This window comes from Rhipicephalus microplus, unplaced genomic scaffold, assembly GCF_043290135.1.
Source record: "Rhipicephalus microplus isolate Deutch F79 unplaced genomic scaffold, USDA_Rmic scaffold_49, whole genome shotgun sequence".
In the NCBI taxonomy this organism is placed as follows: Eukaryota; Metazoa; Arthropoda; class Arachnida; order Ixodida; family Ixodidae; genus Rhipicephalus; species Rhipicephalus microplus.
Window position 1 is genome coordinate 466,619 of NW_027464622.1, and position 26,415 is coordinate 493,033.

General features: G+C 40.8%; 1 protein-coding gene and 1 long non-coding RNA gene across 2 annotated transcripts in view; one reads left to right on the top strand and one right to left on the bottom strand.

Moving 5' to 3' along the window:
- The first annotated feature begins 9 nt into the window (after window positions 1-9).
- On the top strand, window positions 10-24,636 carry LOC119161113 (uncharacterized). The gene is made up of 3 exons (XR_005108424.2): window positions 10-231; window positions 20,910-20,981; window positions 21,232-24,636. It is a non-coding gene; the product is annotated as an uncharacterized LOC119161113 (long non-coding RNA).
- LOC119161112 (sec1 family domain-containing protein 2) overlaps window positions 1,337-26,415 on the bottom strand; it is a 59,833-nt gene continuing 34,754 nt past the window's right edge. Inside the window, exons 10-15 of the mRNA XM_037413451.2 lie at window positions 20,686-20,785; window positions 20,541-20,610; window positions 19,766-19,877; window positions 10,719-10,874; window positions 2,341-2,473; window positions 1,337-1,447 (exon numbers count right to left, since the gene is read on the bottom strand). Of these exons, the coding sequence (XP_037269348.1) occupies window positions 1,376-1,447; window positions 2,341-2,473; window positions 10,719-10,874; window positions 19,766-19,877; window positions 20,541-20,610; window positions 20,686-20,785 (643 nt within the window). The 3' untranslated portion in view covers window positions 1,337-1,375. The remainder of the gene's footprint in view (window positions 1,448-2,340; window positions 2,474-10,718; window positions 10,875-19,765; window positions 19,878-20,540; window positions 20,611-20,685; window positions 20,786-26,415) is intronic.

Sequence of the window (26,415 nt, forward strand, 5' to 3'; positions counted from 1 at the left end):
ACTTACCGCTGCGCATAGATGTGGCGTCCCATGCCAGTGCAGGATATTACATTGAGTTCACGTTTGTTGTTAGTGCGTCTTGCTAAAACTGGTTGAAATCAACTGCAAAACGACGGCAATGCGAAGTAGACGCACCGCCACGCACTTCTTACTCGACTTCACAACAAAACGAGAGGTGTGTTGAGGGCAGACGACTTGAACAGACGCACCTGGCATCGCAGCAGACAAAACGTTAAGTGTTTCTCACTTAATACTGTGCTCCCATTTTTTTAAAAAAAGATATTGCGTACTTTAGAGGGCAAACCAAGAATGTTTGTTTTTAAATGTTCTAAGAATAAATTTATTACATCTTGATGCCAAATTTGAAACGCAATGCACACCCTGGTGGTTAAATTTGTCCAGGTTTCACTTTGACCGTTTAATCACAAAAACCGTTTGCAATAAAACTTGCGTACAAAAAATGAAGCAAGTTTCAATTTATTTTTATTTTAACTTTATACTATTTTGTTTTACACTCGGAAAAGAAGCGTCGCAAATCTCAAGGACGTGATTCACCAGAAGCAGATCCGAAGCCTGTACTTCTTCCGCTCTAGGTATTATTTTATGAAACTCTATGGCGACAAACAATAATATTTAATCAATAGTGAAAACTATGTGAAAACAGTCGCTCGTGTTTAGTCTGGCGTCTGTGGAGTGTCCAGATTTAGCGGTTCGGCGTCCTAGCGTTGCTAACGTTAGGACCGGTTTCATCGGATGACGATTGGGACTTCTGTGGTTTCCAGCTGGTTTCCAGTTTCGCCGTGGTTTCAACTTGAACGTTACGTGCTCCATTTTTTTTTTTTTTTCGTGTAGCATCAGGTAACCTGTGTTACAAAGACCCGGACCAAGTGACTTTACTGCGCCACTGAAGTGTTGTAGCTTTCAGCGCTTCCAGACGTAGGCATAACTGCAGTCGCTCCATCACTGCATCCCCTGCCGCATCTGTTGCCATGCAGTCTGTAGCTCCTAATACATCGTGCAAAAGAACTGTTTCGCTCTTGGAAGGCGTCACTCGGACGACACTGTCGACTCTAGCTGCTGGGTCTTTATCTTACTGTGTTGTTCACATTGGTCAGCAGCTGCTTCGAGTGCAGTACGGCAAAAAGTACCAAGTGCTAGTTCCAGCTCTACTTGGTGCCACTGTTGCAGCCTACACGACGGCGACGAAAATCCGGGAATATAAACTGCTATGACCTGGTTACAGCTGGCTGTGGACGATCGCAGATGGCCCTTGATCGGCGCAACCGTTCACGAACCTCTACTAATGTTTGCACACACGTGACCTCACGTACAAAGGTTGTACTTTATTATTTTTATTAAAAATTAATCAAACATTTCAGACGGAATGCCCGAGGAGAAGATTGAGCTGTTGGTGTGGCTTGGCTAATGTAGTGCTTCCAACGATGACCTATGGAAACAGAAATAAAGCATTAAATGGACGGAAAACTGTACTTCAAATGGCATATATTGCTGTCTGAGGGGCGATTCACAGGGTGGATTAGTGGAAAAGAAAAAGGAACTCTCGTATGGGTGACATTGGAGCCGTGGTGTGACCATGTGGCATTCACATGGTCGACCCCCTGTGTGCCACCCCGCCACAATGGTCTAGTGGCTAAGGTTCTCGGCTGCAGACCCGCAGGTCGCGGGATCAAATCCTGGCTGTGGCGGCTGCATTTCCCATGGAGGCGGAAATGTTGTAGGCCCTAGTAGTCGTGTACCGTTCGTTTTCCCTGCGCCTCCTCTCCGAGCCGCGTCAAAGAATTCCAGGTGGTCTAAATTTCCGGAGCCCTCCACTACGGAGTCTCTCATAATAATATGGTGGTTTTGGGACGTTAAACCTCACAAATCAATCCCTCCCCCCCCCCCCCCCCCCCGCTTGAACACACTTAATACCGACTAGACTTAATAAAATATATGCAATAGCATCTTTGCAGAATGATAAAAAATTGCACAGTTGGCGCTTCCCTACACCCGAAACTACAATGATTTATGAGTAGTGGGTATCTTGCAACTGTACTTTTGTTTTTTTGAACCAGGGCTACACCCTGGTTAAACCAGACACATGCCCCTCCCAAAGTACCCTGCATGAGGGGACACACCTGCCTGCCAAGCACCCACATTGCATTCAAGAGCATGCCTTTCGTGCAAACCACTTTCGTGCCACGTTACTTGGAAGTTACCAAGTATTTTCAGAAAACTGACACTTCGTATTTCTGGTACATTATGTGCCCTCTGGCGACAATGCATACTAAGCAACTGCCAAGTAAAATTGCTTTTTCCTATCTAAATACTTGTACATACCTGTTGAGTCAATTTTCTTGATGATGTGATGTCATTCACAAGCTTCACTTCAGAAGCTGTTACGCCACCGATAATGAAGACGATAAGCACTGGACTATCCCTTGGCAGCGGCTTGCTCGTGCTTCTGAAAAGTCTGAGTGCACGAGAATGCATTTAAAATGGAGCATATCAAATGTGCATATGTGATTGGCAGTGTGTCATTGCATACTCTTGTTCCACTGTCACACATACTTTCATTCATAATGAAGCCTGCTGTGTTTACCAACTGCAACAAGTTCAATTTCTATCTATGTAACACATCAGTATGTATTGAGCTCAGTTTATTGGGGATATGTTGAACAATTAACCCTGAAGACTAAAAACATGCATCAGCATAATTGTGGCTTCTCGGGCAAGGTGGCATTTTCGTGAGTGCTACCCTTGAGGATGCCTAGTAAACAGCACCAAAATTTTCTGAATCAAGTCCATACGTCATTCTGCACTGTACATATTATAACAAGCTTTTTTTCATCAGTCTATCACATCAGAAAGCAGGAGACATGAGTCGTTACGGTTTGTTGCACTATTTGCCACATGAAAAACAAAACCTACAGTAAAGTTGTAGTATAAACAACTTCAAGAGATTGCAACCAATCTGACAACCAAATGAGAATGATGGTTACACAAGTGTGCCCTACATAAGAAGCACTCCTTGAAAGGTCATTGACCACAGTGCTATGTGGAGTGCACATTTCCACTACAGGAGATGCACTGCGAAGCTAAATAAGCAAGAAAAGAAAGGAGACAGAGCTCGATAAATAAATGAACAAAGAAAAAGGAAGGCATGGTTCATTATGGAACATGATGCTTAAGAGAGTAAAGGAAAGATACACTGCTCTTGCGGATACCAGCCAAGGCAATGCAGACAGTCGATAGACCCCCTGGGTCGAACAGCAGTGGTCAAGCAGGGGCCACTTTCAATGAAGGAGGTACTGAATTCAATTGTCAGTACTGCCCAGCACCCAGCAGTTTTTTGATGGAGAGACAGGTACCTGAATCTGGTGCTCCCTTATGGGTGGCAAAAATAAGGATCTTTTCTGAAGGCATGGTAGCGTGGCAGCTCAGTTTCTTCTAACTCCCGCATGAATGAATTGATCGGAAAAATGTTTGCTGTACTGCGTATGACAAATTCTAGCTCACAACAGGAATTTGGAACGAGGCTGGTGAGAGTCCCTTTATTACACGAGTGTTGGTGCTTGCAGTGCAAGCAATATTTTCTGTTGTCACACTTGCCGATCTCAGCTGTCTGTCCCTTAGGTGTATGATTGTGGCACGTTATCATTTGCACTTTCTCTTCATACCTGTGCAGTCTGTAAGAGAGCTGTTTCTTTGACTACAGGCCAGTCAGGGAAAGGTGAAGGATCATTTGAGAAGAGTCATTCTAGAATTCTTGAAATGTCTCTGACTCGATTAGATGTGGTACATAGCTTTCATTTGGAAAAAGTACGCTGTGTAGCTATGACCAACATTGCTAGCAAAATGCCTCGTAAAGCAATTTCATGCTCATCAACTATAAGACACACACCTAGCAATTCACCGTGTGAAGGACTACAGAATGCATCTGAATCATACAGGACCAGAAGAGTGAAGTGCCTTGATATTGCAGCAAGCTCTTGCCACTGCGTGTTTTCACACTGTGCCCTCCACGTATCGCGAACTGTGATACTCGACAATGATGGCGGTTATTATTATAGCAGAATGAAGCCTCATTTGAAAATTGGCAGTGATGCAGACACAGAATAAGGGGGCTGTAGACTAAACTCACAGGGTGCCAATGATGTTGGCAATAAGCATAGGCATGGAGGGAGGCAATTATTTTTTCCACCCTCAATGTTTATGGTTTTTTTTTGAATGATAGCACTAGTTTACAGCTGGTCAACCTGCATCAACAATGGCGGCAAAACTGAAAATCAGCTACTGCTTGTTTTCCTCTGGGAACAAATCCCAGAGATGTCAAATGTCAAGTTCATGTCTTTTGTACAATGTGTACTGCCAGTGAGAAATCACTAGTGATAGCAATGATACGATGAACATTTTTTACTGCCTGTCGGTTGTTAAGAGTCGCAGAGAATGTGGAGCGCAGACAGATGCATCACGTGTTGTACACCACAGGATTGTTTCCTCATGTGACATGCCAGTCCTTTATAAGCTGCATGAACACTAGGATTTCTCTACTGAAGGGCAGCTGCAACAAGCGAGTTCTTTCAAGGAGGGAAGGGACGTGGGGAACTTATGTGTTGTGCTTTGAATGAATTTGCTTTTGAAGGGACAACGGTGAGGCAGCCAAGAATTTGGGGGACGCTGTTAACCCTCCGCACCCAATGCCACCCTTCTCCGGCACTTCCCTGGATTCAAAGGGACCCAAGAACAATTTCTCGCCGTGGTCAGAAAATGTTGATCGGTAGTGGAGGCTTCTGAGAACACGCGAGCCAAACATTACAACACAGCACACTACATGGAATTTACAATAAATTTTTAGTCCAACTAAAAATATTTCCATCTGCTTTCAACAAATGATGCCATATGCCCAAATGATCACGCCATATGCCCAAATTCTTGGGCATCGGCTGAGTATCATGAGCTGCACAGAGGTTGTTGTGGGAGGTTGCCATGTGTCCGTATGTGCACTCGTGATCACATTGAAAGAAAGTGCATTCTATGAAAAAAAGAAAAAAAGTGCTATAGGTGATGATGCGCACGTGACAGCTTCTTTCTCCTGTGCCATTCCTCCCTGCTTACCTGCCAGCGCATTAGTCGGGACGAGAGAAAGGAAAGCTATCACAGTGTGCAACACATTTTTGTAATTTTCCTCGTACTAGACAAATTCTAAAAATTTGTGCACCTGTCGATTTGTGAGGCAATAAACTTCTTTGGTGAAGCAATTTGGTGGTTACTTGGAAAAGTGTGACAGGGTTTCTTTAACCGTGAGCAGTCCACTTCACATGCAATGTTTAAAGCATATCTCCGCTTTGAGAGAAAAAAAAGCATATTTTGGAGGAAAAAAAAGAAAAAACTTTTTTGTCTAGAGAAAACAACCAGAATCAGAAGAGCGTTAATTTGTCCTAAATATTTAAGTTGGTGTCACACATCATTCCATTCAGTTAGTCTAATATTATTAGAGGCAGGACGGGAACAGCATCTCCAATTTTCATTGCTCTAAATAAGAAGGTCAACATACATGGCCTCTTGTGGGAGATGGGATGAGGCATTTTGTGTATGAAAAATAACAGAACAGACATAGTAGTACTCGGATCCCCTGATATTCAGAAAAAGGTGGCCTTTTTATCTTGTTTAGATGCCTTGTACTGGTCGTAAACAAATGACTAGACAAGCATGCAGAGAGAAATAGAAGCCATTCACTTCACAAAACACAAAACTATGCACGAGCTGATGCAAATTAATGCAGATTTGTCACGCATTGATGCCTTGCTATAGTTGCTTGGTGTTTCAGCAAGTAGCCATCCTATAGTCTCACTTTCACTTTTACCACGGGTGCAAAATATGCAGATCACGAAAGCTAAAAAAAAAGTGCACCAGTGGCAATCATGTGATTTTCAAGGTATTCTGCAAGCATGCACCGATCTTTTGCAGGATTTGTTGAGCATGACTTTGCTTTTAGTTTTACTATAGTATGTTATATGACATAAGTGCAAGCTCATCAAAAAATTTTTTTAAAGAATAAAAGCCCTTGTTAAAAGCACACTGGCACAATGTGTACCACTCATTGTGTGAGCGAAATTGAAACAAAGGACGAGTGCACCAGGAGTTCGCGTAGTCGCACCTCAAGGTTATGTTATTTGGTGAGTCGTGGGGCATGCAATATCCCACAGCATGCCATCCAGTGGGCCAAGTTTGCACGAGGTGCTGTTTACTTAGGTTCGTATATGACTTATGTTTGTCACCCAAAAGCGTAAAGAAATGATCACTGGCTAAAACTGATTGTGGCTTCAAATTAAACAACAAGGGCCTGTTTTCAAACCAATAATACATAGAACGGTCAAAGGTTTTCACACTTTTGTTTTGTGGCGTGCCTTTTGCCATGTGAGAATTTTCAGTGGTCCCTAAAATGGTCTTTTCAAAGTTAAATATAAAACAGTTGGGCAACAAATAGGGTAAATTGTTTTTACGAAAAAATACAAAGTACCTCGTATTCAAGACAGCTACGGGCATTTAAAAGTTACCAACTTCCAAAGTCATCATTTTCCTCCTCAACTTCCTCAACCAAAGATTGAGGTCATGTACCACCTCCCGAACATCTTGAAGACCAACCTTAAATGTTTAAGAAGTATAATGAAACTAGTTAACACCAGTAAAGTGTCATTGCTTGCACCCACCGGCAATCCTGTTCCCGACCATCTTTGTGATACTGTACTAAACAACACATTCATTAGGTTGTCTTCTTCATCTAACGATACCCAGTGCCCTCAGCTTCAATCATACAATCATTATGCAATGGATCTCATCTCGTTTGACTGGCATGGCATCGTCACGATTATCGGTAACCTGAAACTAATGTCTTCTCACGGTATTGATGGGATTATTAGCATACTCTTAAAGAACACCAAAGGATACAGTTCTATTATATTGAAATGCATATCAGGACAGTGTACTACCTGAAGACTGAAGAATTGCTGCCATTATTCCTGTACATAAAAGCGACGATAAACATAATCCACTGAACTATCATCCCATATTTTTTGCACATGTATATCATATAAAGTAATGAAAATTATAATATTTTCTCATTTTAATAATTTTCTTGAAGATAATACCTTCTTCTCTTCAACTCAGCATGGATTTCAAAAGTATTTTTCGTGTGATACTAAACTTATTTTTCTTTACTAATTATTTGCATTTCTGTTTGGACTTCGCTTTTAGAACTGACTATATATTTGCTGATTTTGTTAAAGCATTTGATAAAGTTAACCATTGACTGCTTTCATATAAACTAAGTGTACTAAAAATTGATCTGGAAGTTCTTAATGTGATTTGTACATTTCTTTCTAAAAGTGTTCAATTCGTTAGCACTAACGATGTTAATTTTTCCACTGCACCAGTTAGTTCTGGTGTCCCTCAAGGATCAGTACTTGGCCCTCTGCTATTCCTTATTTATATAATTGACTTGCCCACTAGCATTACTTTCAGAACTTGTTTATTCACTGATGAGTGTATAATTGATTGTAAAATATCTAATGACAATGATATTAATTCTCTGCAGTCTTATCTCAATAACATACTTCATTGGTGTCATGTTTGTAAACTGGAACTAGAAATTAAGAAGTGCAAGTCTATTAGCATTTCTTACACGAATACAACTTGTCCAACTGACTTTCTTCTTAGTAACCCCCTTAAAACTGTAACATCTTACCAATACCTTGGAGTCCACATAACTAACACTCTGTCCTGGAAATTTCATATGGAATGTGTAACCCCCAAAGCTAATTAAACACTGGGTTACCTTCAAAGAAAGTTCTTTCTTGCTACATCATCACTAAAGTAGGTAATTACTATATACTACATACGCCTATCCTAGAATGTAATACACTTCATCTGTTTGGAATTCTGATCAGGAAACATTATCTCACATGTTAGAATCCATTCAAAATGGTGCAGATCATTTCATTATGGCTAATTACTATCATTAAGCTAGTGTAATTCAATTGAAGACATCTTTAAACCTCATCTCGCTAGCTACCTGCCAAAAGCACACTCAGATTTGCCTTATTCATAAATTTTTTAAATGCGAATGCATTTCTTAGTTGGGCTATGCCAAGCATTCGTCGGTATCCGTCCACCGCCCTCTCCCATAGCAACAGAAGCGGGCGTGCGTGCTTATTCTCGCCTCTAGCAACCAGAGCATGTGGTGCGAGAGTGCAGCAAGAGGGTAGGTGCAGTGCTTCGCCACTCCTTCTCTCATTGTTCGCTCTCTCTCCTCTCTGCGCCCCACTTTCCCCTCTGCTCGCACCTCACTCTCGATCCTTCGCTGGCTGGGCGCCTCTCAAGAACATCCGGAAATGTGTGCTCGAGACGCCGCTGTGGAATGCCAATGCCGAGCCGAGAACGCAGTTTGTTTTGTTCACTTCATAGTATTTTCAACCGTGCACGCTAGCTACTATAGCTGGAAATGCATGCCGCGTTTGTCGCGACAGAAAAATGCCACATGCGTCAAATGCCGCTATTGGCTGCAAGGTGTATGAAAAAAAAAGAAAACACCATTCTTCTAACGCTGGGTTCTCACGTTCAAAATGCTGTTATAGATGCTACGCAACGCATTCGCATTTACTCACGCATTCGAATTTCCTCACGATTTCCATTCGAAGAGGTGGGGGCATTTTTTATCATAATCTGATACTTTGCAATTAATCCAACCCGCTCCCTTCATTTCTCACAGCCGTAATCACCAACAAAAGGAACAGTCCCCCATTACAACACAGTCACATATGCCCGATCATATCTCCGGAGAACTTGTAATGATTGGAATTCTCTGCCTGCACCGTTAACAAGCATCACTGACTCTATTCAATTTAATAATATTCTTAAAACAATCATTGTGTAATTAACATGAGTGATGTTTTATTTAACTCTTAATTAACTTTGCCTTTATCATCTAACAAAAATAAAATTATTGTTCATCACTTGCTTTTTTTAATGTTTTATAATGTTGTTGGCAGTATTCATTTTTTTTGCCTCATAATAAGCAGCTATATTTGCGTAAAATGTGCTTTGTGTTCTTTGTTTTTTATTGCTGTGCATTGTCCTTCTACCGCTGAAATGTACTAGTATATACCCCGAGGGTAAAATTAAAAATCTGCTGGTACACAGATAATCACAAATGGGTCATTCCATGCCAAACGTCTCTTGCCATTTTGGTGATCATCTCAAATATATTTGAAAAAAATCGTGTTGATTTAATGCATTGAAAACAGTGAACTGGTAGAATATTTCAGAGAGAAAAAAACTTTTTGGTCCAGTGGCTGCCTTCTGAACTTCCCAGAATGTTGTCTGGGTGTTTCTTGTGAAAAATTCATTTTTTAGAAGTGTAAATTTTTTTCTATACCGAATTTAGTGTATATGTTATTAAAGGTGCTTCTGTAAGTTATTTAAAGCTCAGTAATATTAGTGCAATTTTTCTGCCACATACGCCTCCAAAAATTTTGCCAAAATGTGTTTGCATTTTTTCTATTGTAATACTGCGTTTTGTATACATATCTGAGCAGTGTGAACACTTACTCCATAGTAGGTGTACTTTGAGAAAATAAAAGTATGTTTAGACCTCTCAAGCTGTTAAACTTTACGAGAAAAAATCATGAATTTCACAATATCGTCATTTTTGTTCATATTGAGATGCAATTTGCACCATGTGGTGGTCTAATTAAAAATCACCTTTATACCTCAATCGAGAGAAAATTAACAGTTGTTTTTATATGGCAAGTTTTATCATTACAACCTTTTTTTAAAGAAGAAAATAATTTTTTAACTTTCCCACTGATGGCAATAGAGAATTTTAAGGTGGCAGCTGTTGTATGACCAAATGGGAAGATGACCGTCAATGGCAAACTTCAAAAACTTATTTTCTAGACATTATCTCACCCAGTAACCTGATAATCCACAAACACCTAACAGTTTGAGGAGAAACTAAACCTCTCTCACAACAATCAGCGGTAAGCATGAATACAAAAATATTTATGGTAATAGTTCTCTGGCATATAGTGACAGCCAGAGACATGGAGATCTTGGCATAAAACGGATACCGAGATCCCCATGCACAATGTAGTAATGTGCTGCAGACACTACATTCGCTGTAAGCCTTACACAGGCACATGGTGTCACAGTATGACAAGCAGCCAATTATTAGGTTTATAGCCAACAATGTACCAAAGGTAATTCATTGTGCATGAGATAGGAACCTGAAAATCAACGCTTATTGTCAGCATGGAGCACATAACAGAATCACTGACTGTGTGCGTGAAATTCCAGGGTATTAGTAGTAAATGAAGATTACATACCTAAACGTATTTCTATTCTTTTACGGTTTTTAAACATGACAAATAGCAGTGTTTTGAGTATTAAGGGGTGACGTCTCAAAATGCTGCAGTTTTAAGAAAAATTTTCACTGCACTGGCCATGCAAACTACATTCACACAAAGAATAAGCAAAAATGAACATGGAATTACATCAGCCTTGGCTAAATAGCATCAGCCTTGTCTACATGAGTGCACAATTCATCATCCTACGCTATTGGCTCTCAAAACTTTCAAACAAATGGGTTGCGAGTAACCAGTGCATTGGATGGCAAGACTAGGCTGACATTTCACAGTGTAAGCAGAGGGTTGGATTACCCGAATCCCGCTTTCAACATATTGCTGAGCCCTCCCGAGTGGTAGTCAAGCTGCGGTGCCTCTGACACGTTGGGGTCAAAAATGTCTTCAAGCACTTGCTTCAGCAAGGGCTTGTACACTGCTGGCTGCATCAGGTTGCCCTCTTCGAGAATGCTCCTGCACGAGAGAAACCCTTAGAAAATTTGTCAGGTGTTTCTTTTCAAGAAACAGCTTATCCCAGCCTGTAGCAGCAACTTGCAAACATGTCCTCAATCACCTTTTCTCTGAAACTGAGCAGTGCATTCGAATGAGTGTGACATCTTTGAAGAAGCATTTTTTAAATACTTTGGGAATCACACACTGTGCTTTCCTTGAATTCATAGACCACCTCTATTGAAGAGGAGAAGTTTCTTTAATCTGTAGCTTATGGCGACGGTATTTTAGCTGTTTACATAGTATTTTTATGCTGATTTCAAATATATAATCAGTTTTATAGTCAGCTACATGGTTTTTATTTTAAACCATGACAATATGTAAAGTATAGCTAGCTCTTCTTAGACGCATGTTTTGTATCACTAGTCTTTTATGGTCATGAGCCAATAATGGCTTATATTGCTCTACACTAACTACCAAATGCAAATGACTCAAAAGAAAGTGTGTATAAAACATCTTAATGAACTAGAAAAATCGTAATATGGGAAGCCTCAAAATACTCAGTACATACTCATTGCTTACTTTAGGTTCATAACAATTATTCCAGATAGAATGACCACATTCTATCTTGTTCATCACTCCTATTCATCAGTAGTCTATGAGACAGGATTAACATGATAAAAAGAAATACATATCGGTGATTTCTCTGAAAAGCTGAGAGTAAAAGCACCAGTATTAACACACGTGCTGTTTGCTTAGTGTTCATAATTAGATGACAGAAAAAAAAAGTGATTGGAACTCGTCCTTGCTGACATGGTTTGCCAGTGAAGTTGTTGAACACCCTGGCAAAATGTATCACAAAGTGAATTCAGCTTTTTGGCAGTGTTTACACTTGCGCTTGGTTTAATGGTGAGAACAGCTTGTTTCTTGCCTAGCTTGGTGTGTGTGCTTAGCAATCTCCCTGAACAGGACATATATACATACCACAAAATACACATACCACAATGTTTGTTTGCCTTAATGTTGCTACTATTTTGGCTGCTTTGCACAACTGTTGTTGAAATAGTGATGTTTGCATATATCTATGACATTGATGACAACCTTTACTCCTAATTATACTACTAATGCAATCTTTATTGCACATTTCAAATTTCCTCACGCATACATGTACCGTCTGCTCTTTTTTTTCTGTGTGCATTTTCTACTTCTTGCTTTCTCCTGTGTGCGTTTAGTTACAGTTTACATACTGATAATATGTCTGTGGATACTAGAGTAAGAGTAAGGATGTGCATCTTTGTCGCACCACACATGCCAGCCACTATCAAGCACACGCACAAAGGTCTTAAACTGTTCTGCATTTCACCCCCATATCGGCAAAGGGGTCAACGCCACGTAAAGGTTCATCTGGGCATTACACTATCTCTAGGGTCAAGTCACATTCTAAGCCGATTGAGGACAATGAATAATCATGCTGAAAATTCGAAGCGATCTACCACTAATAGTGTTGCTATAAAAGAAAGCTTTCATGGTATGAATAATGGCTATATCGACACTCATCTTATGCAGAAAAGCCACGAATTCGAAAATGTGAAAATGATCATGTGACTAATGCAACCGAGTTCTGTGGAATCCTGCGAGGTGGCTTCATGCTACAAATAGAAAGTTGTCTATTTTCATTTTTTTTAACTCTGTCGCCCCTTGCGAGATTCCACAAAAGTAATTTGCATTACTATGTGTCCACGTGTTTTGAGTTGTCAATGAATCTGCCCTCGCGCTGCTAACTGCTAGCTCCCTGGTTAGCTCGATTGGCAGAGTCACTGACCCGGAAAAGTGCTAGTCCTGGTTTTAAACCCTGAACCAGAGCAAATTTTACAGCCACTAAAACGCTTTCTTTCTGAAAAATCCATATGGATTTCCTTGTGGCTTCGTGCTACTAATGGGTGATTGTCTATTTTCTCTTTCTTGATAATGTGACTATAGTTCTGATTTTTTTAATAAATTATTGTTTGCAGGAAGCAAATGAAATTTCTGTAAAATTTTCCCACCAACTAACTTGTTACAATTATGTTTCATGGTAAGTAATGTGAACGAAAAACCCCAGGTGGCAATAAAGATTTCACATAATTAAGAGTCAGCTACTTTCCAAACGTGTCGTGTCGACTTATCGTTGTGTATGTGTGTGGTGCCGAGAGTCGTCAGGGTCTATCAATTCAAGCTGACGCTATGCAATGAGTGATGCAAACATGTCATTACTTTCATACGAAGTTTCTTGCCTTTCGCCGCTCTCTAGAACTAGAATTAATTCCCTCCTTACCTTTTCATCTACTATTCAACGTTACTAGGCTAGCCATAGATGTAATAAATAGTACGTATATCTGACTCCCAACTGAAGACCAATGTCTACTACTATATCTATTTACCATAGTTTTAATTACTACTCCGAAACGCCAACAAAATAGGACACAGCCTTAAAGGTGAACTGCTGCGATTTTTCGACCACTTGAAAATAATGGCACTTTTACGTTCGTGAGACACCTTTGCTACGCGCCATATAGCTCAAATGCTCAATAAATTTGAAAATAATTTTTAATTAGCAAAAAACCGCAATACGGAAACCGAAATCTAACCGAGTGCACTTCTACGTGAGACATAATCCTTTTCCGAACCTGCCTGGTTGTGCATAAACGCCGCCAGATGACACTACCGGTCCGGGCAGTCCAACTTCATGCCTGCGGCATTCGGCTAAAACGCTTCCGCTGTTATGATTATTATATGGCGAATCGCATGCGGCCCATAGCGCAACGCCACTTGCCACATATCGCATGCCCACTAACACGAAAAATGAAATCGCACGCTCAACAAAGGAAGCGCCGGCCGAACCCACACAATCCATAGCAGACAAGGACATTGCAGTGGCACATCAGTTCTGTCACTTCCACCAGGCAAAAATCAACGTCACACACACAATGTTGCCATTAATTCTGGCAAGCGAGGTGAGCGTTTGGAGGCAATATATAAAACTCGTTTTAAAAGAATTTGTGAAACTTTGAAGCCTGCAATTTGGCATGAATGACGGAAATGTGCAAATGAACTTACCCAGTGAATTTCACTGAGATCCACTGACCTAGAAAAATCACTAGAGTAAGCCTTTAAAGGCAGCGGCAGTCTATTCTTTAGCAGTTAAAAACTTCTCATGTCCACTTTTCTTGCACTCCAACCACTCGAGATTTATATGCTCAATGTAACAATCACATAGAGGTAGCCGATTAGTTCGCAAAACAGGAGCGCACAACCCGTCAGTAGACTGGAAACGTCAAAGTAGGAGTGCGACCACTCGAAATCAGCAAAACTCCGACATTGCGGACACTTTTAAGCCAAAAATGTCAAAATGGAGCGAGATAGGAAGACGTTAGGAGAGAATAAACGCTTTAGAAGAAGGGTCAACCAAGGCGCTAAGCCAGCCTAAGTTAGCAAGGTCAAACGTTCGAAACCGTGTTGGTATCTTTTTTTTAAAGGAAGAATAAACTTAAACAGCTAAGAAAAAGCCAGGTGAGCTAGGAGTCATGTGAAGTTGAGAGATGATAGGTGGTTAGGTGGTATTCTACATTGCTAAGAAAGTGCAACAGGGCCCCCTGCTTAGAGCTTGTACAGCAGCCTAGCATGCAATGACAAAATTAGGTTCGTATGCAGATGCTGGACCATTCCCAATCATATATTTACTTAAAACAGGTGATGAAAAAATCATAAAAAATAAAAAAGGACAAAAAAAAAGAAGAGGTCTGGGGTGCGGCCTCACTGGCTACCACCTGCCGGTAATGGACTCCCTAACCAGAGCAGGATTGGCTACCCTGGTGCTGGTGCAGTACTTGGCCACGACCTTATGAACGGACCAATTAACCCTTGGCCCTAAACCCTCAGCAGCTGTGGAGCAACTGTCCAAGGCGGCTGTTAGACCTGCAACGCAGCGAAGGGTGCTAAGAATCTCTGGGACCGGACAGACTGCCATTGGAATTTGAACTTGGCTACGTTCAATGCTAGAATGCTATCTAGTGATGCTAGTCTAGCTGTGCTATTCGAGGAATTTAAGGGTGTTAAATGGGATGTAATAGGGCCCAGCAGAATTAGGAGGACACGTGAGGCTTATACAGTGCTGAAGAATGGACACGTCCTATGCTATCGTGGATTAGTTGACATAAAAAAAGTGGGAGTAAGGTTTTTCATACACAAGAATATCCCTGGCAACATAGAATACTATAGCATCAGTGAGAGGGTGATAAGTATCATAATTAAGTTTAATAAAAGCTACAAGATGAAGGTGGTACAGGCCTATCTGCCTACATCGAGCCATGATGATCATTTGGTTGAATGCTTCTAGAAAGATTTAGAGTCAGTCATTAATAAAGTAAAGTCACAGTATACTGTTGGGTCATTCCATGCCAAACATCCCAGCCATTTTGGCAAACTTCTCAAATGTATTTGAAAAAAATTGTGCTGATATACTAAATTGAAAACAGTGAAACGGTAGAATATTTCTGAAAGAAAAAAAATGTTTTGGTCACGTGGCTGCTTTCTGAACTTCCCGGAATGCCGTTTGGGTGTTGTTTGTGTAAAAATGTATTTTAAATGTACCGCTTCTTCTTTCTATATCAAATTTGGTCTAAATGTTAAGTAGAGGTTCTTGTGTATAAGGTGTTTGAAGCTCAGTAATATTACTGTAATTTTACTGGGACATACGTCTCCAAAAATTTAGCCAAAGTGCGTTATGTTTGCATTTTTTCTATTGAAATTCTGCACCTTGTAAGAATATCTGAATAGTAAATACTTACTTCCCAGAAGAAATATCTTGACAAAAAAAATATTTTCAGACCTCTCAATCAGCTAAGCTTCACGAGAAAAAATCGTGAATTTCTCAAAATCGTCATTTTTGTTTATATTGAGACACAATTTACACCATGTGATTGTCTAATTAAAGATCCCCTTTATACTTAAATCAAAAGCAAACAAACAGTTATTTTGATATGGCAAATCTTACCATTACATGTTTTGTTTTAAGGAAGAAAAAATATTTTTGAACTTTCCCATTAGCGCCTATCTTCCCATTGGGTCGTACGACAGCTGCCGCCTTGAAATTTCTTGTTGCCGTGAGTAGGAAAGTTCAAAAATCATTTTTTCATTAAAAGAAAAAATATAGTGATAAGATTTGCTATATGAAAATAACTGTCTATTTGCTTTCAATTTAAGTATAAAGGTGATTTTTAATTGGACCATTACATGGTGTAAATTGCGTCTTAATATGGACAAAAATGATGCTTTTGAGAAATTAATAATTTTTTCTCGTAAAGTTTAGCAGGTTGAGAGGTCTTTCATATCTCGGAAATTTTCTACCATTTCACTGTTTTCAATGCAACAAATCAGCACTTTTTTTTTCAAGTACATTTGAGATGGTCGCCAAAATGGCTGGGACGTTTGGCGTACAATGACCCTATTCTGATGGGCAACTTTAATGCCAAAGCAGGCAAAAAACAGGCCAGAGAACATGCAGTGGGGGAATATGGGATCGACTCTGGAAATGCCAGAGGGGAGTTATATGTAGGGTTCGCAGAATATAATAACTCATGACTCTTGAATACCTTCTTCAGAAAACGGGCTAACTGTAAGTGGACATAATGAAATCTTAATTGCTAAACTAAAAATAAAATAGACTTCATTCTGTGTGCACACCCAGGCATTGTACAGGATGTAGAAGTAGTTGGCAAGATTTGATGCGGTGATCATAGAATGGTAAAAGCTTGTATTCACCTAGATTTAAAAAAGCAAAGGTGTAAACTGATACCCAAGAATGATATCTGGGGTTTAACGTCCCAAAACCACTATATGATTATGAGAGACGCCGTAGTGGAGGGCTCCGGAAATTTAGACCACCTGGGGTTCTTTAACGTGCACCCAAATCTGAGCACATGGGCCTACGACATTTCCGCCTCCATCGGAAATGCAGCCGCCGCAGCCGGGATTCGAACCCGCGCCCTGCGGATCAGCAGCCGAGTACCTTAGTCACTAGACCACCGCGGCGGGGCTGATATCCAAGAAGCCAATTAATGAGCTAGCTGTGAAAATGAAACTACACGAATTCAGAGTTTCACTTCAGAATAGATTCAATGCTCTAAAAGAGATAACCAGCATTAGCATTGACACAATGAACGATAATCTTACTAGTATCATCAAAGAGGGTGCAATTGAAGTCGGAGGTACAGTCACTAGACAGGACACTGGAAAACTGTCTCAGGAGACAAAAAATCTTATTAACAGGTGACAAACCATGAAAGTCTCAAATGTAGCCGACAAAATAGAGCTAGTGGAGCTTTCAAAGTTAATCAATAGGCGTAAGGTAGCTGACATGAGAAGGTATAACATGGGGAGAATCGAGCAGGCTGTAAAAAGCGGCAGAAGGCTAAAATCTGCGAAAGAAAACTTGCTTACAGGCAAAAATTGGATGCCTGCATTAAGGGGCAAGGAAGGCAATGTTATAACCAATATGAATAGCATGGTTGAGGTCATAAACCAGTTCTACAGAGAGCTGTACAGAAGCCAAAACAATAATAATAGCCCAGATGAATTCAACGTCCTACCAATAACAACAGGGGAAGTAACGAATGCCCTAGAAAAAATGCAAAGAGGCAAAGCCGCTGGTGAGGATAAAGCAACAACGGAACTACTGAAAGATGGAAAAATTGCATTAGAAAAACTGGCCACCTTACAAAGTGTCTCTTGACGGGAAGGGCACCAGAACCTTGGAAGAATGTCAACATCATATTAATCCATAAAGAAAGAGACATCAAGGACTTGAAAAAATACAGGCCGATCAGCGCACTGTCCGTTCTCCACAAACTATTTACATACATTATAGTTTGATCAATCGCAGGACCAAGCAGGATTTCATACAGGTTACTCTACAATATACCATATTCATACTATCAATCAAGTAATAGAGAAATGCATAGAATACAACCGACCCTTATACATAGCTTTCATAGTTTATGAGAAGGCATTTGACTCAGTCAAGACATCGGCAGTAATGCAGGCACTTCGAAATCAGGGCATCGATGAACCCTACATAAACATACTAGAAGAAATATACAGTGGCTCCATAGCCACCATAGTTCTCCATAAAGAAAGCGACAGAATCACAATAAAGAAGGGTGTAAAGGAGGGAGACACGATCTCTCCAACGCCGTTCACCGAGTGCTTACAAAAGGTCTTCAGGGCCCTAAATTGGGAAGAGTTAGAGATAAGAGTTAATGGAGAATATCTTAGTTACCTGCAATTCGCTGATGGCATTGCCTTGATGAGTAACTCAGGGGATGCATTACTGCTCAGGATTACTAAACTGGACACAGAATGCGGAAGAGGAGGTCTGCAAATTAATATGCAGAAGAGGAAGTCTGCAAATTAATATGTACAAAACTAATGTGCAACAGTCTCAACAGAAAACAGCACTTTGCAATAGGTGGAGAGACGCTGGAAGTTGTAAAGGAATATGTCTACTTAGGACAAGTGATAACCGCAGAGCCAAACCATGTGAGTGAAATAACTAGAAGAATAGGGATGGGGTGGATCACATTCGGAAAGCATTCTCAGATCAAGAATGGTAGTCTGCCACTAACCCTAAAAAGGAAGGTACATAACAGCAGCATCTTGCCGGTAATTACCTACGAAGGAGGAACCTGGAGGCTTACGAAGAGGGTTCAGCTTAAATTGAGGACGCCGCAGCGAGCGATGGAAAGGAAAATGATAGGTGTAACCTTAAGAGACAAGAAGAGAGCAGAGTGGGTCAGGGAACAAACCGGGATGAAGGATATCATAGCTGAAATTGAGAAGAAGAAGTGGATATGGGCGCGGCACGTAACACGCAGGCAGGATAACCAGTGATCCTTTAGGGTAACTGACTGGATTTGCAGAGAAGGCATACGCACGAATGGGAGACAGAAAGTTAGGTGGGCGGATGAGATGAAAACGTTCGCAGGTATAACGTGGCTGCAGAAAGCACAAGACCCGGTTGATTGGAGGATCATGGGAGAGGCCTTTGCGCTACAGTGGGCATAGTCAGGTTGATGATGACTTCCCAAACGGCAAAGAAGTCAGCCTGGGCTATATATAGGTTGTCCTGGCTTGCTACTCTGGAGTAGAGGAGGACAGTGAAGCAAAGAGAAAATGAATAGTAATGGCAAAATAAAGAGGGCATATATACAAGTCCATCATGCCCTGACAACTTATGAAACAGTGTGCCTAGCTTAGTGACTTGTGTAAAAGCTATAGCCCGTCACATAACCATGGCATTGTTTGTAACGTGAGGTCAAGGACCAAACAGCTCAATTAATGATGGTCTCTTATTAATGAGTGTGACGAAAGCAGACAGCTTGTTTGTTTCTGTGTGCAATCAGCATGTGCACAAAATACATGCTGAAGCATTTCTAATGGACTAACGTACTAATGGAAAAATGATATAAGAAAAACGAAAGTTGCACTCAGTATTAATCCAACATTACATAACTGATACAATGTGCACTCAGAAGAATGTGTCACTGTCTGGAGAGTCGTTAAATCAGCACAAGTGTTGCTTGAGCGGGAAATCACACAATTGGACAAAAGCTCTCGTGTCTTCACTGCTGCTCTCACTTCAAAACTAAGCACTTGAGTCCACCAAAGTGCAGTCATTGTTTCATACGATGCATGGTGTCACTCGTGGAAGAACTCTTTCAGAAATGTTTGACAATGTATTAGAAAGCTGTAAAAAAATTTATCGGTTCCTTATGGTTTGGTAAGAAGACTTGAGAAGCACCCTGGTTTAGCCAAAGAAGACTTGAGAAGCACCCTGGTTTAGCCAATCTCTCCAGTTACAGAATGGTCACATTTCTTACCTGTATTTCACAATTTGATTTCTGGATATTCTGAGAGCTTCCATTGCTCTGAAGATTTCATCAACCCTCTGAATTACAGTGTCCTCGTCCAGTGTCTCCCCCTCATCTGAAACTGAATGGCATAATTTCTAAAGTAGTACGAAAATTTTGTGGCATTTTACACTCTCAGTAATACTTCAAGACAAAAGTCTGTTATAGAGTTGGTAATGCATTATGTGATTGGCGACCAGATTTCTATTAAGACATGACAAGCCATAGTTTTGTAGACGCATTAAATTGCACTCATATTTTTAGTTAACTGAATTGTCAATAACTTAATTGCATGATTCATCTCCAATCCCCAAGTTTTCTGAACCTCATGCAGCGTAGCACTTTCTCAGCGATCAAACTCTGACCAAGCAATGATGTAAACTGATGATGTCAAGAATTTTTTAGCGCTGTCACAGTATGATGGCATCACATGGTGACATCACAGCATGGCATTACTAGTGATGTAGGCCACATTGGTTTTGGTACCGCTATGCAACAAGACACCCAAAGCTATCCCCCTGAAAGCACTTATGTGGCTTTTCTATACACTACTGTACATAAAGGCTTTCTGACCAGAGCATAAAACAATAGGAGAAATTGCAAAACCACAGAGGAATGAAAGTGTATAATTACCTGAATAACGAAGTTTTTTTTATACCATCAGGATGTCAGAACACCAAGAGACACCTTTATAGATGACCTGGCACACAACGTTATGTTTAGCAATGATCTCAAATGCACTTACCGAGATGTTTGAAGAACTCGGGTAAGTTCTGGTCTGCTGCTGCTTGGTATACAGCTGCTACAATCTCAGCCTGAAACAATTACCCTATGAAATGAGCCACACACAAGATTATCTAACATGTGTTACCTCCTTATTATGCACTTACCTTTAGTATCTGCTTGTCATTTACACTTCCGAGTGTTTTTTTCCCAAATAAAGAATACAAAAGTGCCATAAGAGCCATGATGTCTTCCAGTTGTAACGACCTGGGTATAACAGGACAAAACAGCCATTACAAAGCTGCTTTCCAGATGTGCGACTTGACAATATTTCATGTAGGTCATACTGGAGTAAGCTGGCTCAAACAACATCAAATGTTACTTTTTACAGGACCAGCAAGAGATGATGCTACTCGACATAATGCTGCAATGACTGGACAAGCATGCAAGTGTGGCATTCTGTGTATGTGTTTACTAGTATATTTCAATTTGATCTGCACATTATCCATGAGGCACATTGTTTGGTATTTATTTACAATACCCCGTTTATATATATTCCTCTTTTTGCTTGCTTTCAAGATTGCAATAACAGTAGCACGAGCTGCTTCCCAAGAAACTTCTGGTCACTTCAATTATCGCTACCTAACACTAAAGCAGAAAGCTTGTTTTTTATGTTGTGCTAGGGTAACAAAAAACTGTTTTTCTGCTTTCAGGTAAAAGGAAGGTGCTGAAGGTGAAGAACTAACTCTTATAACGCTGTGTGTAGCTTATAAGAACATCTGTTTGAAATGTTTGGCCAGACACGGAGAGAAAACTGTTGAAAATGAGTGGGCTACTCGTTAAGGCTTTCGTTCCCTGCCAATGCTACTTGGCTGCGTTGGCACACAAAACTGGAAGTCGTCCGGGACCTGTGTTTTTATAAACAGCAAAAAGGTCTGTAGGGGAGAATACATGAACATGCACAGAAGAAAATAAACAAAACTAACACCGGCTCATAAGACGAAAAATAATATAAGTTATGTTAAAAACATATCTAAAAGCATGAAATCAATACATCTTTGGAGCAGAAACATGAAATATAACTCAAACGTGAAGTCTAGACAATATGGTGTTACGAGCATGCTGCGACCCATCACTGTAAAGGCTCCCACAGGCTGTACCCGGAGCCTGACTACCTGAAAAGTGCTACACGACCCACCTTCAGATGCTGAGTGCGTCTGTCAGAGACACTGAGTGCATCTGCCACGGACACTGGGCACGTCCCTCAGAGATGCTGGATGTGTCTTAACCGTGGAGCTGCACCTTCCTCCTCGAGCGTCTCGGCGCCTATAAAAGGCCAGCGCATCTAGCACCAAAGTGCTTTCTCATCCACGTTTTCTACATTCGTTGTAAATTAAATGTTTTGTCTCCTGGCTGCCTTTTGCCTTGTTACTGCCTGGTGCTCCTCGCCCAGTCTCTTGGCTCTCGCTTTAATTGATTGATTGATTGATATGTGAGGTTTAACGTCCCAAAAACACCATATGAATGTCAGAGATGCCGTAGTGGAGGGCTCCGGAAATTTTGACCACCTGGGGTTCTTTAACATGTACCCAAATCTGAGCACCCGGGCAGCCCTCGCTTTTCACTACCCAAGACTCTCTGGGATCTCTTGTAACAACTGGTTGGCATCGGCAGGATTGCAGTGGACCTTGAAACTTGAGCCAGCTAAAACGTGGACAACACAACAGAACCCGTGACTGCAGCTATGTGAGTGTTGGACTTTTCCCTTTTGAGATTTGCCAGGCTTTTAAGAATACTTCTTGAGCTTGAAGCTGTCAGGTATTCTCTATCAATATTCAGTCCCTTTGCGTAATAGCACTTGGTGATAAAGAATAGATAGAGAGAAGAGTTCAAAGTCTGAGCTTGTGGTCATGAATCTCAATTCACTATGCAAGCCTGATTTGTTAGTGCTTTGCACAGAACTGGGAGTGGACATGGGGAATGCCGTACGGAAGCCGCACATCATTAGGACATTACTTGCCTGAGAAGTAGATGATAGCGAGCTTCTAGAATCTTTAAAAATTGTTAAAAAGAGCCAAGTTGAAGTGAAACAGCATCAGGCAATTGAGAAAAAGAGGCGTGCCAATGAAAAAGAGTTTATTGCTTGAGAGTGAATTAAAGCAGCTTGAGCTTCAGACTGAGCTGGCGAAACGTGCGAGTGTTCAGTGAGCAGAGAGAGAACAAACTCGAGATGAAGCTAGTGCTAGAAACACCGAATACACGGCTGAGATTGATGGTAAGAACAGCATCCATAGCCAGTCGGAGGAAGCAATCTGCATATATTGTCTAAAACTGAAATGTTAAATCGGATGTGCTGATTGTGTTATAAATGAATGTTGGGTGATTTCTGTAATGTTTATTCAGTTTTTATTCTTTCATACATTGCTTTGTTATGAATATTTTTGTATGGATTTCAGAGTTGTCATTCTATTATTTGCTGTCATGGGCCACATGCATGTTTCTTTTTGTATTGTCACTTTCCGCTGCCTGTAATTTTTGTAGTTTTTGTAAATTTGTAGTTTAGATTTTTTCTGGGTGAAGGGGCCAGTCAAGCTGTGAAAAGCAGCTTTTTTCCCTTCGCACCAAATCACGTATACAGTGTATTTTCGTGTACTTGTCACGTGGTTGAATAAACTCAAACTCTAAACAGGTTTCACAAGCATGGCCGAAAACGAGGTGAATGAGTCACTCGTAAAGAAAGATTCGACTTCTCAGCGTAGTATAGACAGGATTTCCTTGAGTGAAAAGGAATAGTGCAGACACACTCGTCAAAGCACAGAGTATACAGTCGGAGGTACTTCCATCAGTATGTAATGCTCTAGATGAGCAGAATGTTCGAAAAGTAACGATCAGTTCTATGGAGTATAGCGACAAAACAGACGGTAACAGATTGCTAGCACACAGCTCCTTCAGCGGCAAGAGTGCTGATGAATTTTCTGAGGTGAATGTGGTTGCAGAGGGCACTGCCTCAGAGAAATTTTGTCTGATTGGTTTCGTGCCAGTGGACATTCGCGTGCGGGCAAGGGTTGTTTCAATGTGTCTGTCTCCATACGACAGGGAACAAGTCCATCACATGGACCCTTCCCTCTGCTACCCTGATGATAGATATTCTGTAAAGCGTCCAGGTAGTTTAACAAGGATTTTGACACATGCATCACAAAGAAGTTCCTTAAAAGGGTTTTTTTGTGTAAGCTTGGTTGGACATGCGAAGGGTTTTCGCCACCTGGTTTGGGAAGCGATCACTTGAGCGGGCAGTAGATTCTTCTCCCTCTCGCCTGCCAACTTTGATTGTGGTAAAATGAGCCTGGCAGGTCTTAGGGGGTCCTTGCGGGCATCACTGCGATGACACACACATGTGCAGAGGGCGAGCCCGGATGCCGGAACCAGTCCAGGATGACAAGTGAGCCGGGGCTGACGCTACATGTTAACAGTTGTTCTGGGTGTTTCAAGGAAGAATCACTTCTGATTCTCGCAGAGTGACCCTCTGGACAGTGGCTGTGGACCCTTGTCCATTGGGTCAACATTACCCCAAAGGAGAAGCTGTTACGAGTGTGCTGCGGCCTATCACTGTAAAGGCTTCCACAGGCTGTGCCCAGAGCCCGACTACCTGAAAAGTGCCACACGACCCACCAGTAGTGCGTCTGTCAGAGACATTGAGTGCGTTCGCCATGGACACTGAGCGCGTCCCTCAGAGACGCATGCGTTTTAACCGTCGAGCTTCACCCTCCTCTTTGAGTGTCTTGGCCCCTATAAAAGGTCAGCACATTTAGCGTCATAGTGCTTCCTCGTTCAGATGTTTTGTACATATGTTGCAAATTAAATGTTTTCTTTTCTTCTGGCTACCTTTTGCCTTGCCACTGGCTGGACGCTTCCTGCCCGGTATTGGCCCTCATGACACGCAACTCAAGAGACCGTGGGCCCCCCGTAATAACGGCTACCTGACTGAAGACACACACAAGGAGCACTGAATAAATACCTATGAGTAGTGGGTAGCTGCATATTAATATTATTTTCACACAGATACAAAATGGAGGTATTGTTAAGCCGTTTTTTTATTGAATGTAGGCCATGCAGTATCATAGGAGCACAAATAAATGAATGAATAAACTTGAATGAGGATTTGGTATGCAACTTGTGCTCATGTATTATTTCAAAATTGTACAATAACATCTTCAATTTAGATTAGGAAATGGTATGCAAAGCAAGTGGTACAGCATGTTCATCAGTGCACCTCATCACAGCTATCTATTATTACACCTTGTACACTGCATGATGTCAGTGACTACAAAAACAAGTTGAGCAAGCTGGCTAATGTGATAAGCCATTTCCAACCTACACGTTATGTGCCACTTAGATGGTTCACATGCCACAAGCCCATAACATCACTTGAATAGTTTGTGAGGACTGAAAGGCCTTCAGTACTAAAGGTCAAGGTTAGCATATGCTTTCAGGTCCTTCTCCGTGTGCATGTGTGATTTTCACTGCGATTCAAATATGCATTACAACTAGCCTAAGTATCAGTCTCATTATTCTTCACACTTGGAATTTCTTGATTGTATAACTCTTCTTAGCGTGCACCGATTTATGTTTTTCTTATTCACCCTTGGGATGAAATGACTAGATTCAATGTAAAATTTGTAATGCCAATAATAATTTATTTCGAACCATACAAAATTCTTCACAGGAAAGATAAGCCCACACCTATGTCATGAAGTGGCATGGCTACTACATAATTGCACTACGTTTGAAAGCAGGACATGAATTTTTCCACAGTACATCCCGAGTCTAGAGATCATTGGTGCAAGCAGAGTACCTATATTTTTACGTAGATGTTGATAGAAGACACTTTGTAAATAGTATCATACTTTCTGTGCTCAAGAAGACATATGACTAGAGTGAAATGGCTTGCATAAAAAAATACGAAAACTCCTATAAACATGTTTTGTTCAAGCCTGCAACTGTTGCAACCTTGAAGAAAAGTCTGTTTGTTAAAATGCTGGCTTGAGAGACTCTGTGTTCCAAGAATTTTTTTATCTCTTAGAGATTCCGTCTTCCCCTGTACTTTTACCTTATGCATGGGAGATGTTATTGGTTCAGCCGAAACAAAGAAAGTTTTTATGCGATGGCCACATACGCGGTTCACAAACAGCGATAATATTGCCTCACTGTACATTAACACTGGCCAACCATGGTCAATAATTCGTTACATGTTAAAGTCAACCCAAAACAAAACAAAACAAAAAGAAAAAACACCCAAAATGACACAAAGCAACCACAATATAAAAAAAGAAGAAAAAAAAAAACATGATTGGCAAAACCCAACCAGCAAAACACTAATGCTTTAATAATCATATGAGTCCCACCTACAATAACAAAAAGCCAATTTAACTGCTAATCTATATTGCTCCGTAGAAATGAATTCTACTGGACAAAAGACTACGTATAATTTAAAACAGCTTTTCTTAGTGTTCAGTCAAATACACTCAAACCCCGATAATAACGAATTCAGATGCTGTAACATATAGTCGGTTATATTAAAGTGACCATTAGCTTTGCTATTAATAGCGTCAAAAATAATTGTTTGTAAGAAATTTTCGTGTATAGCACAAAATTCTCGTGCATGTGTATGTTTGTGTGTGTGTATTAGGCTTGTGCAAACATTCGAATGTTTCAAATATTTGAACGAATAATGCAATATTTGAATTCACTTTGAATCAATTTTAAGTTATTGGAAATTTCGATTTATTCGAGACGAACGAATAAATGCATACTAGTCCGCCTGTTACAATCTGTACAGGTGGTTTCACTGCAGCAGAGCTGTGCTAAGCCGTGGAAGCACTTATACAAAAAAAAAAAAT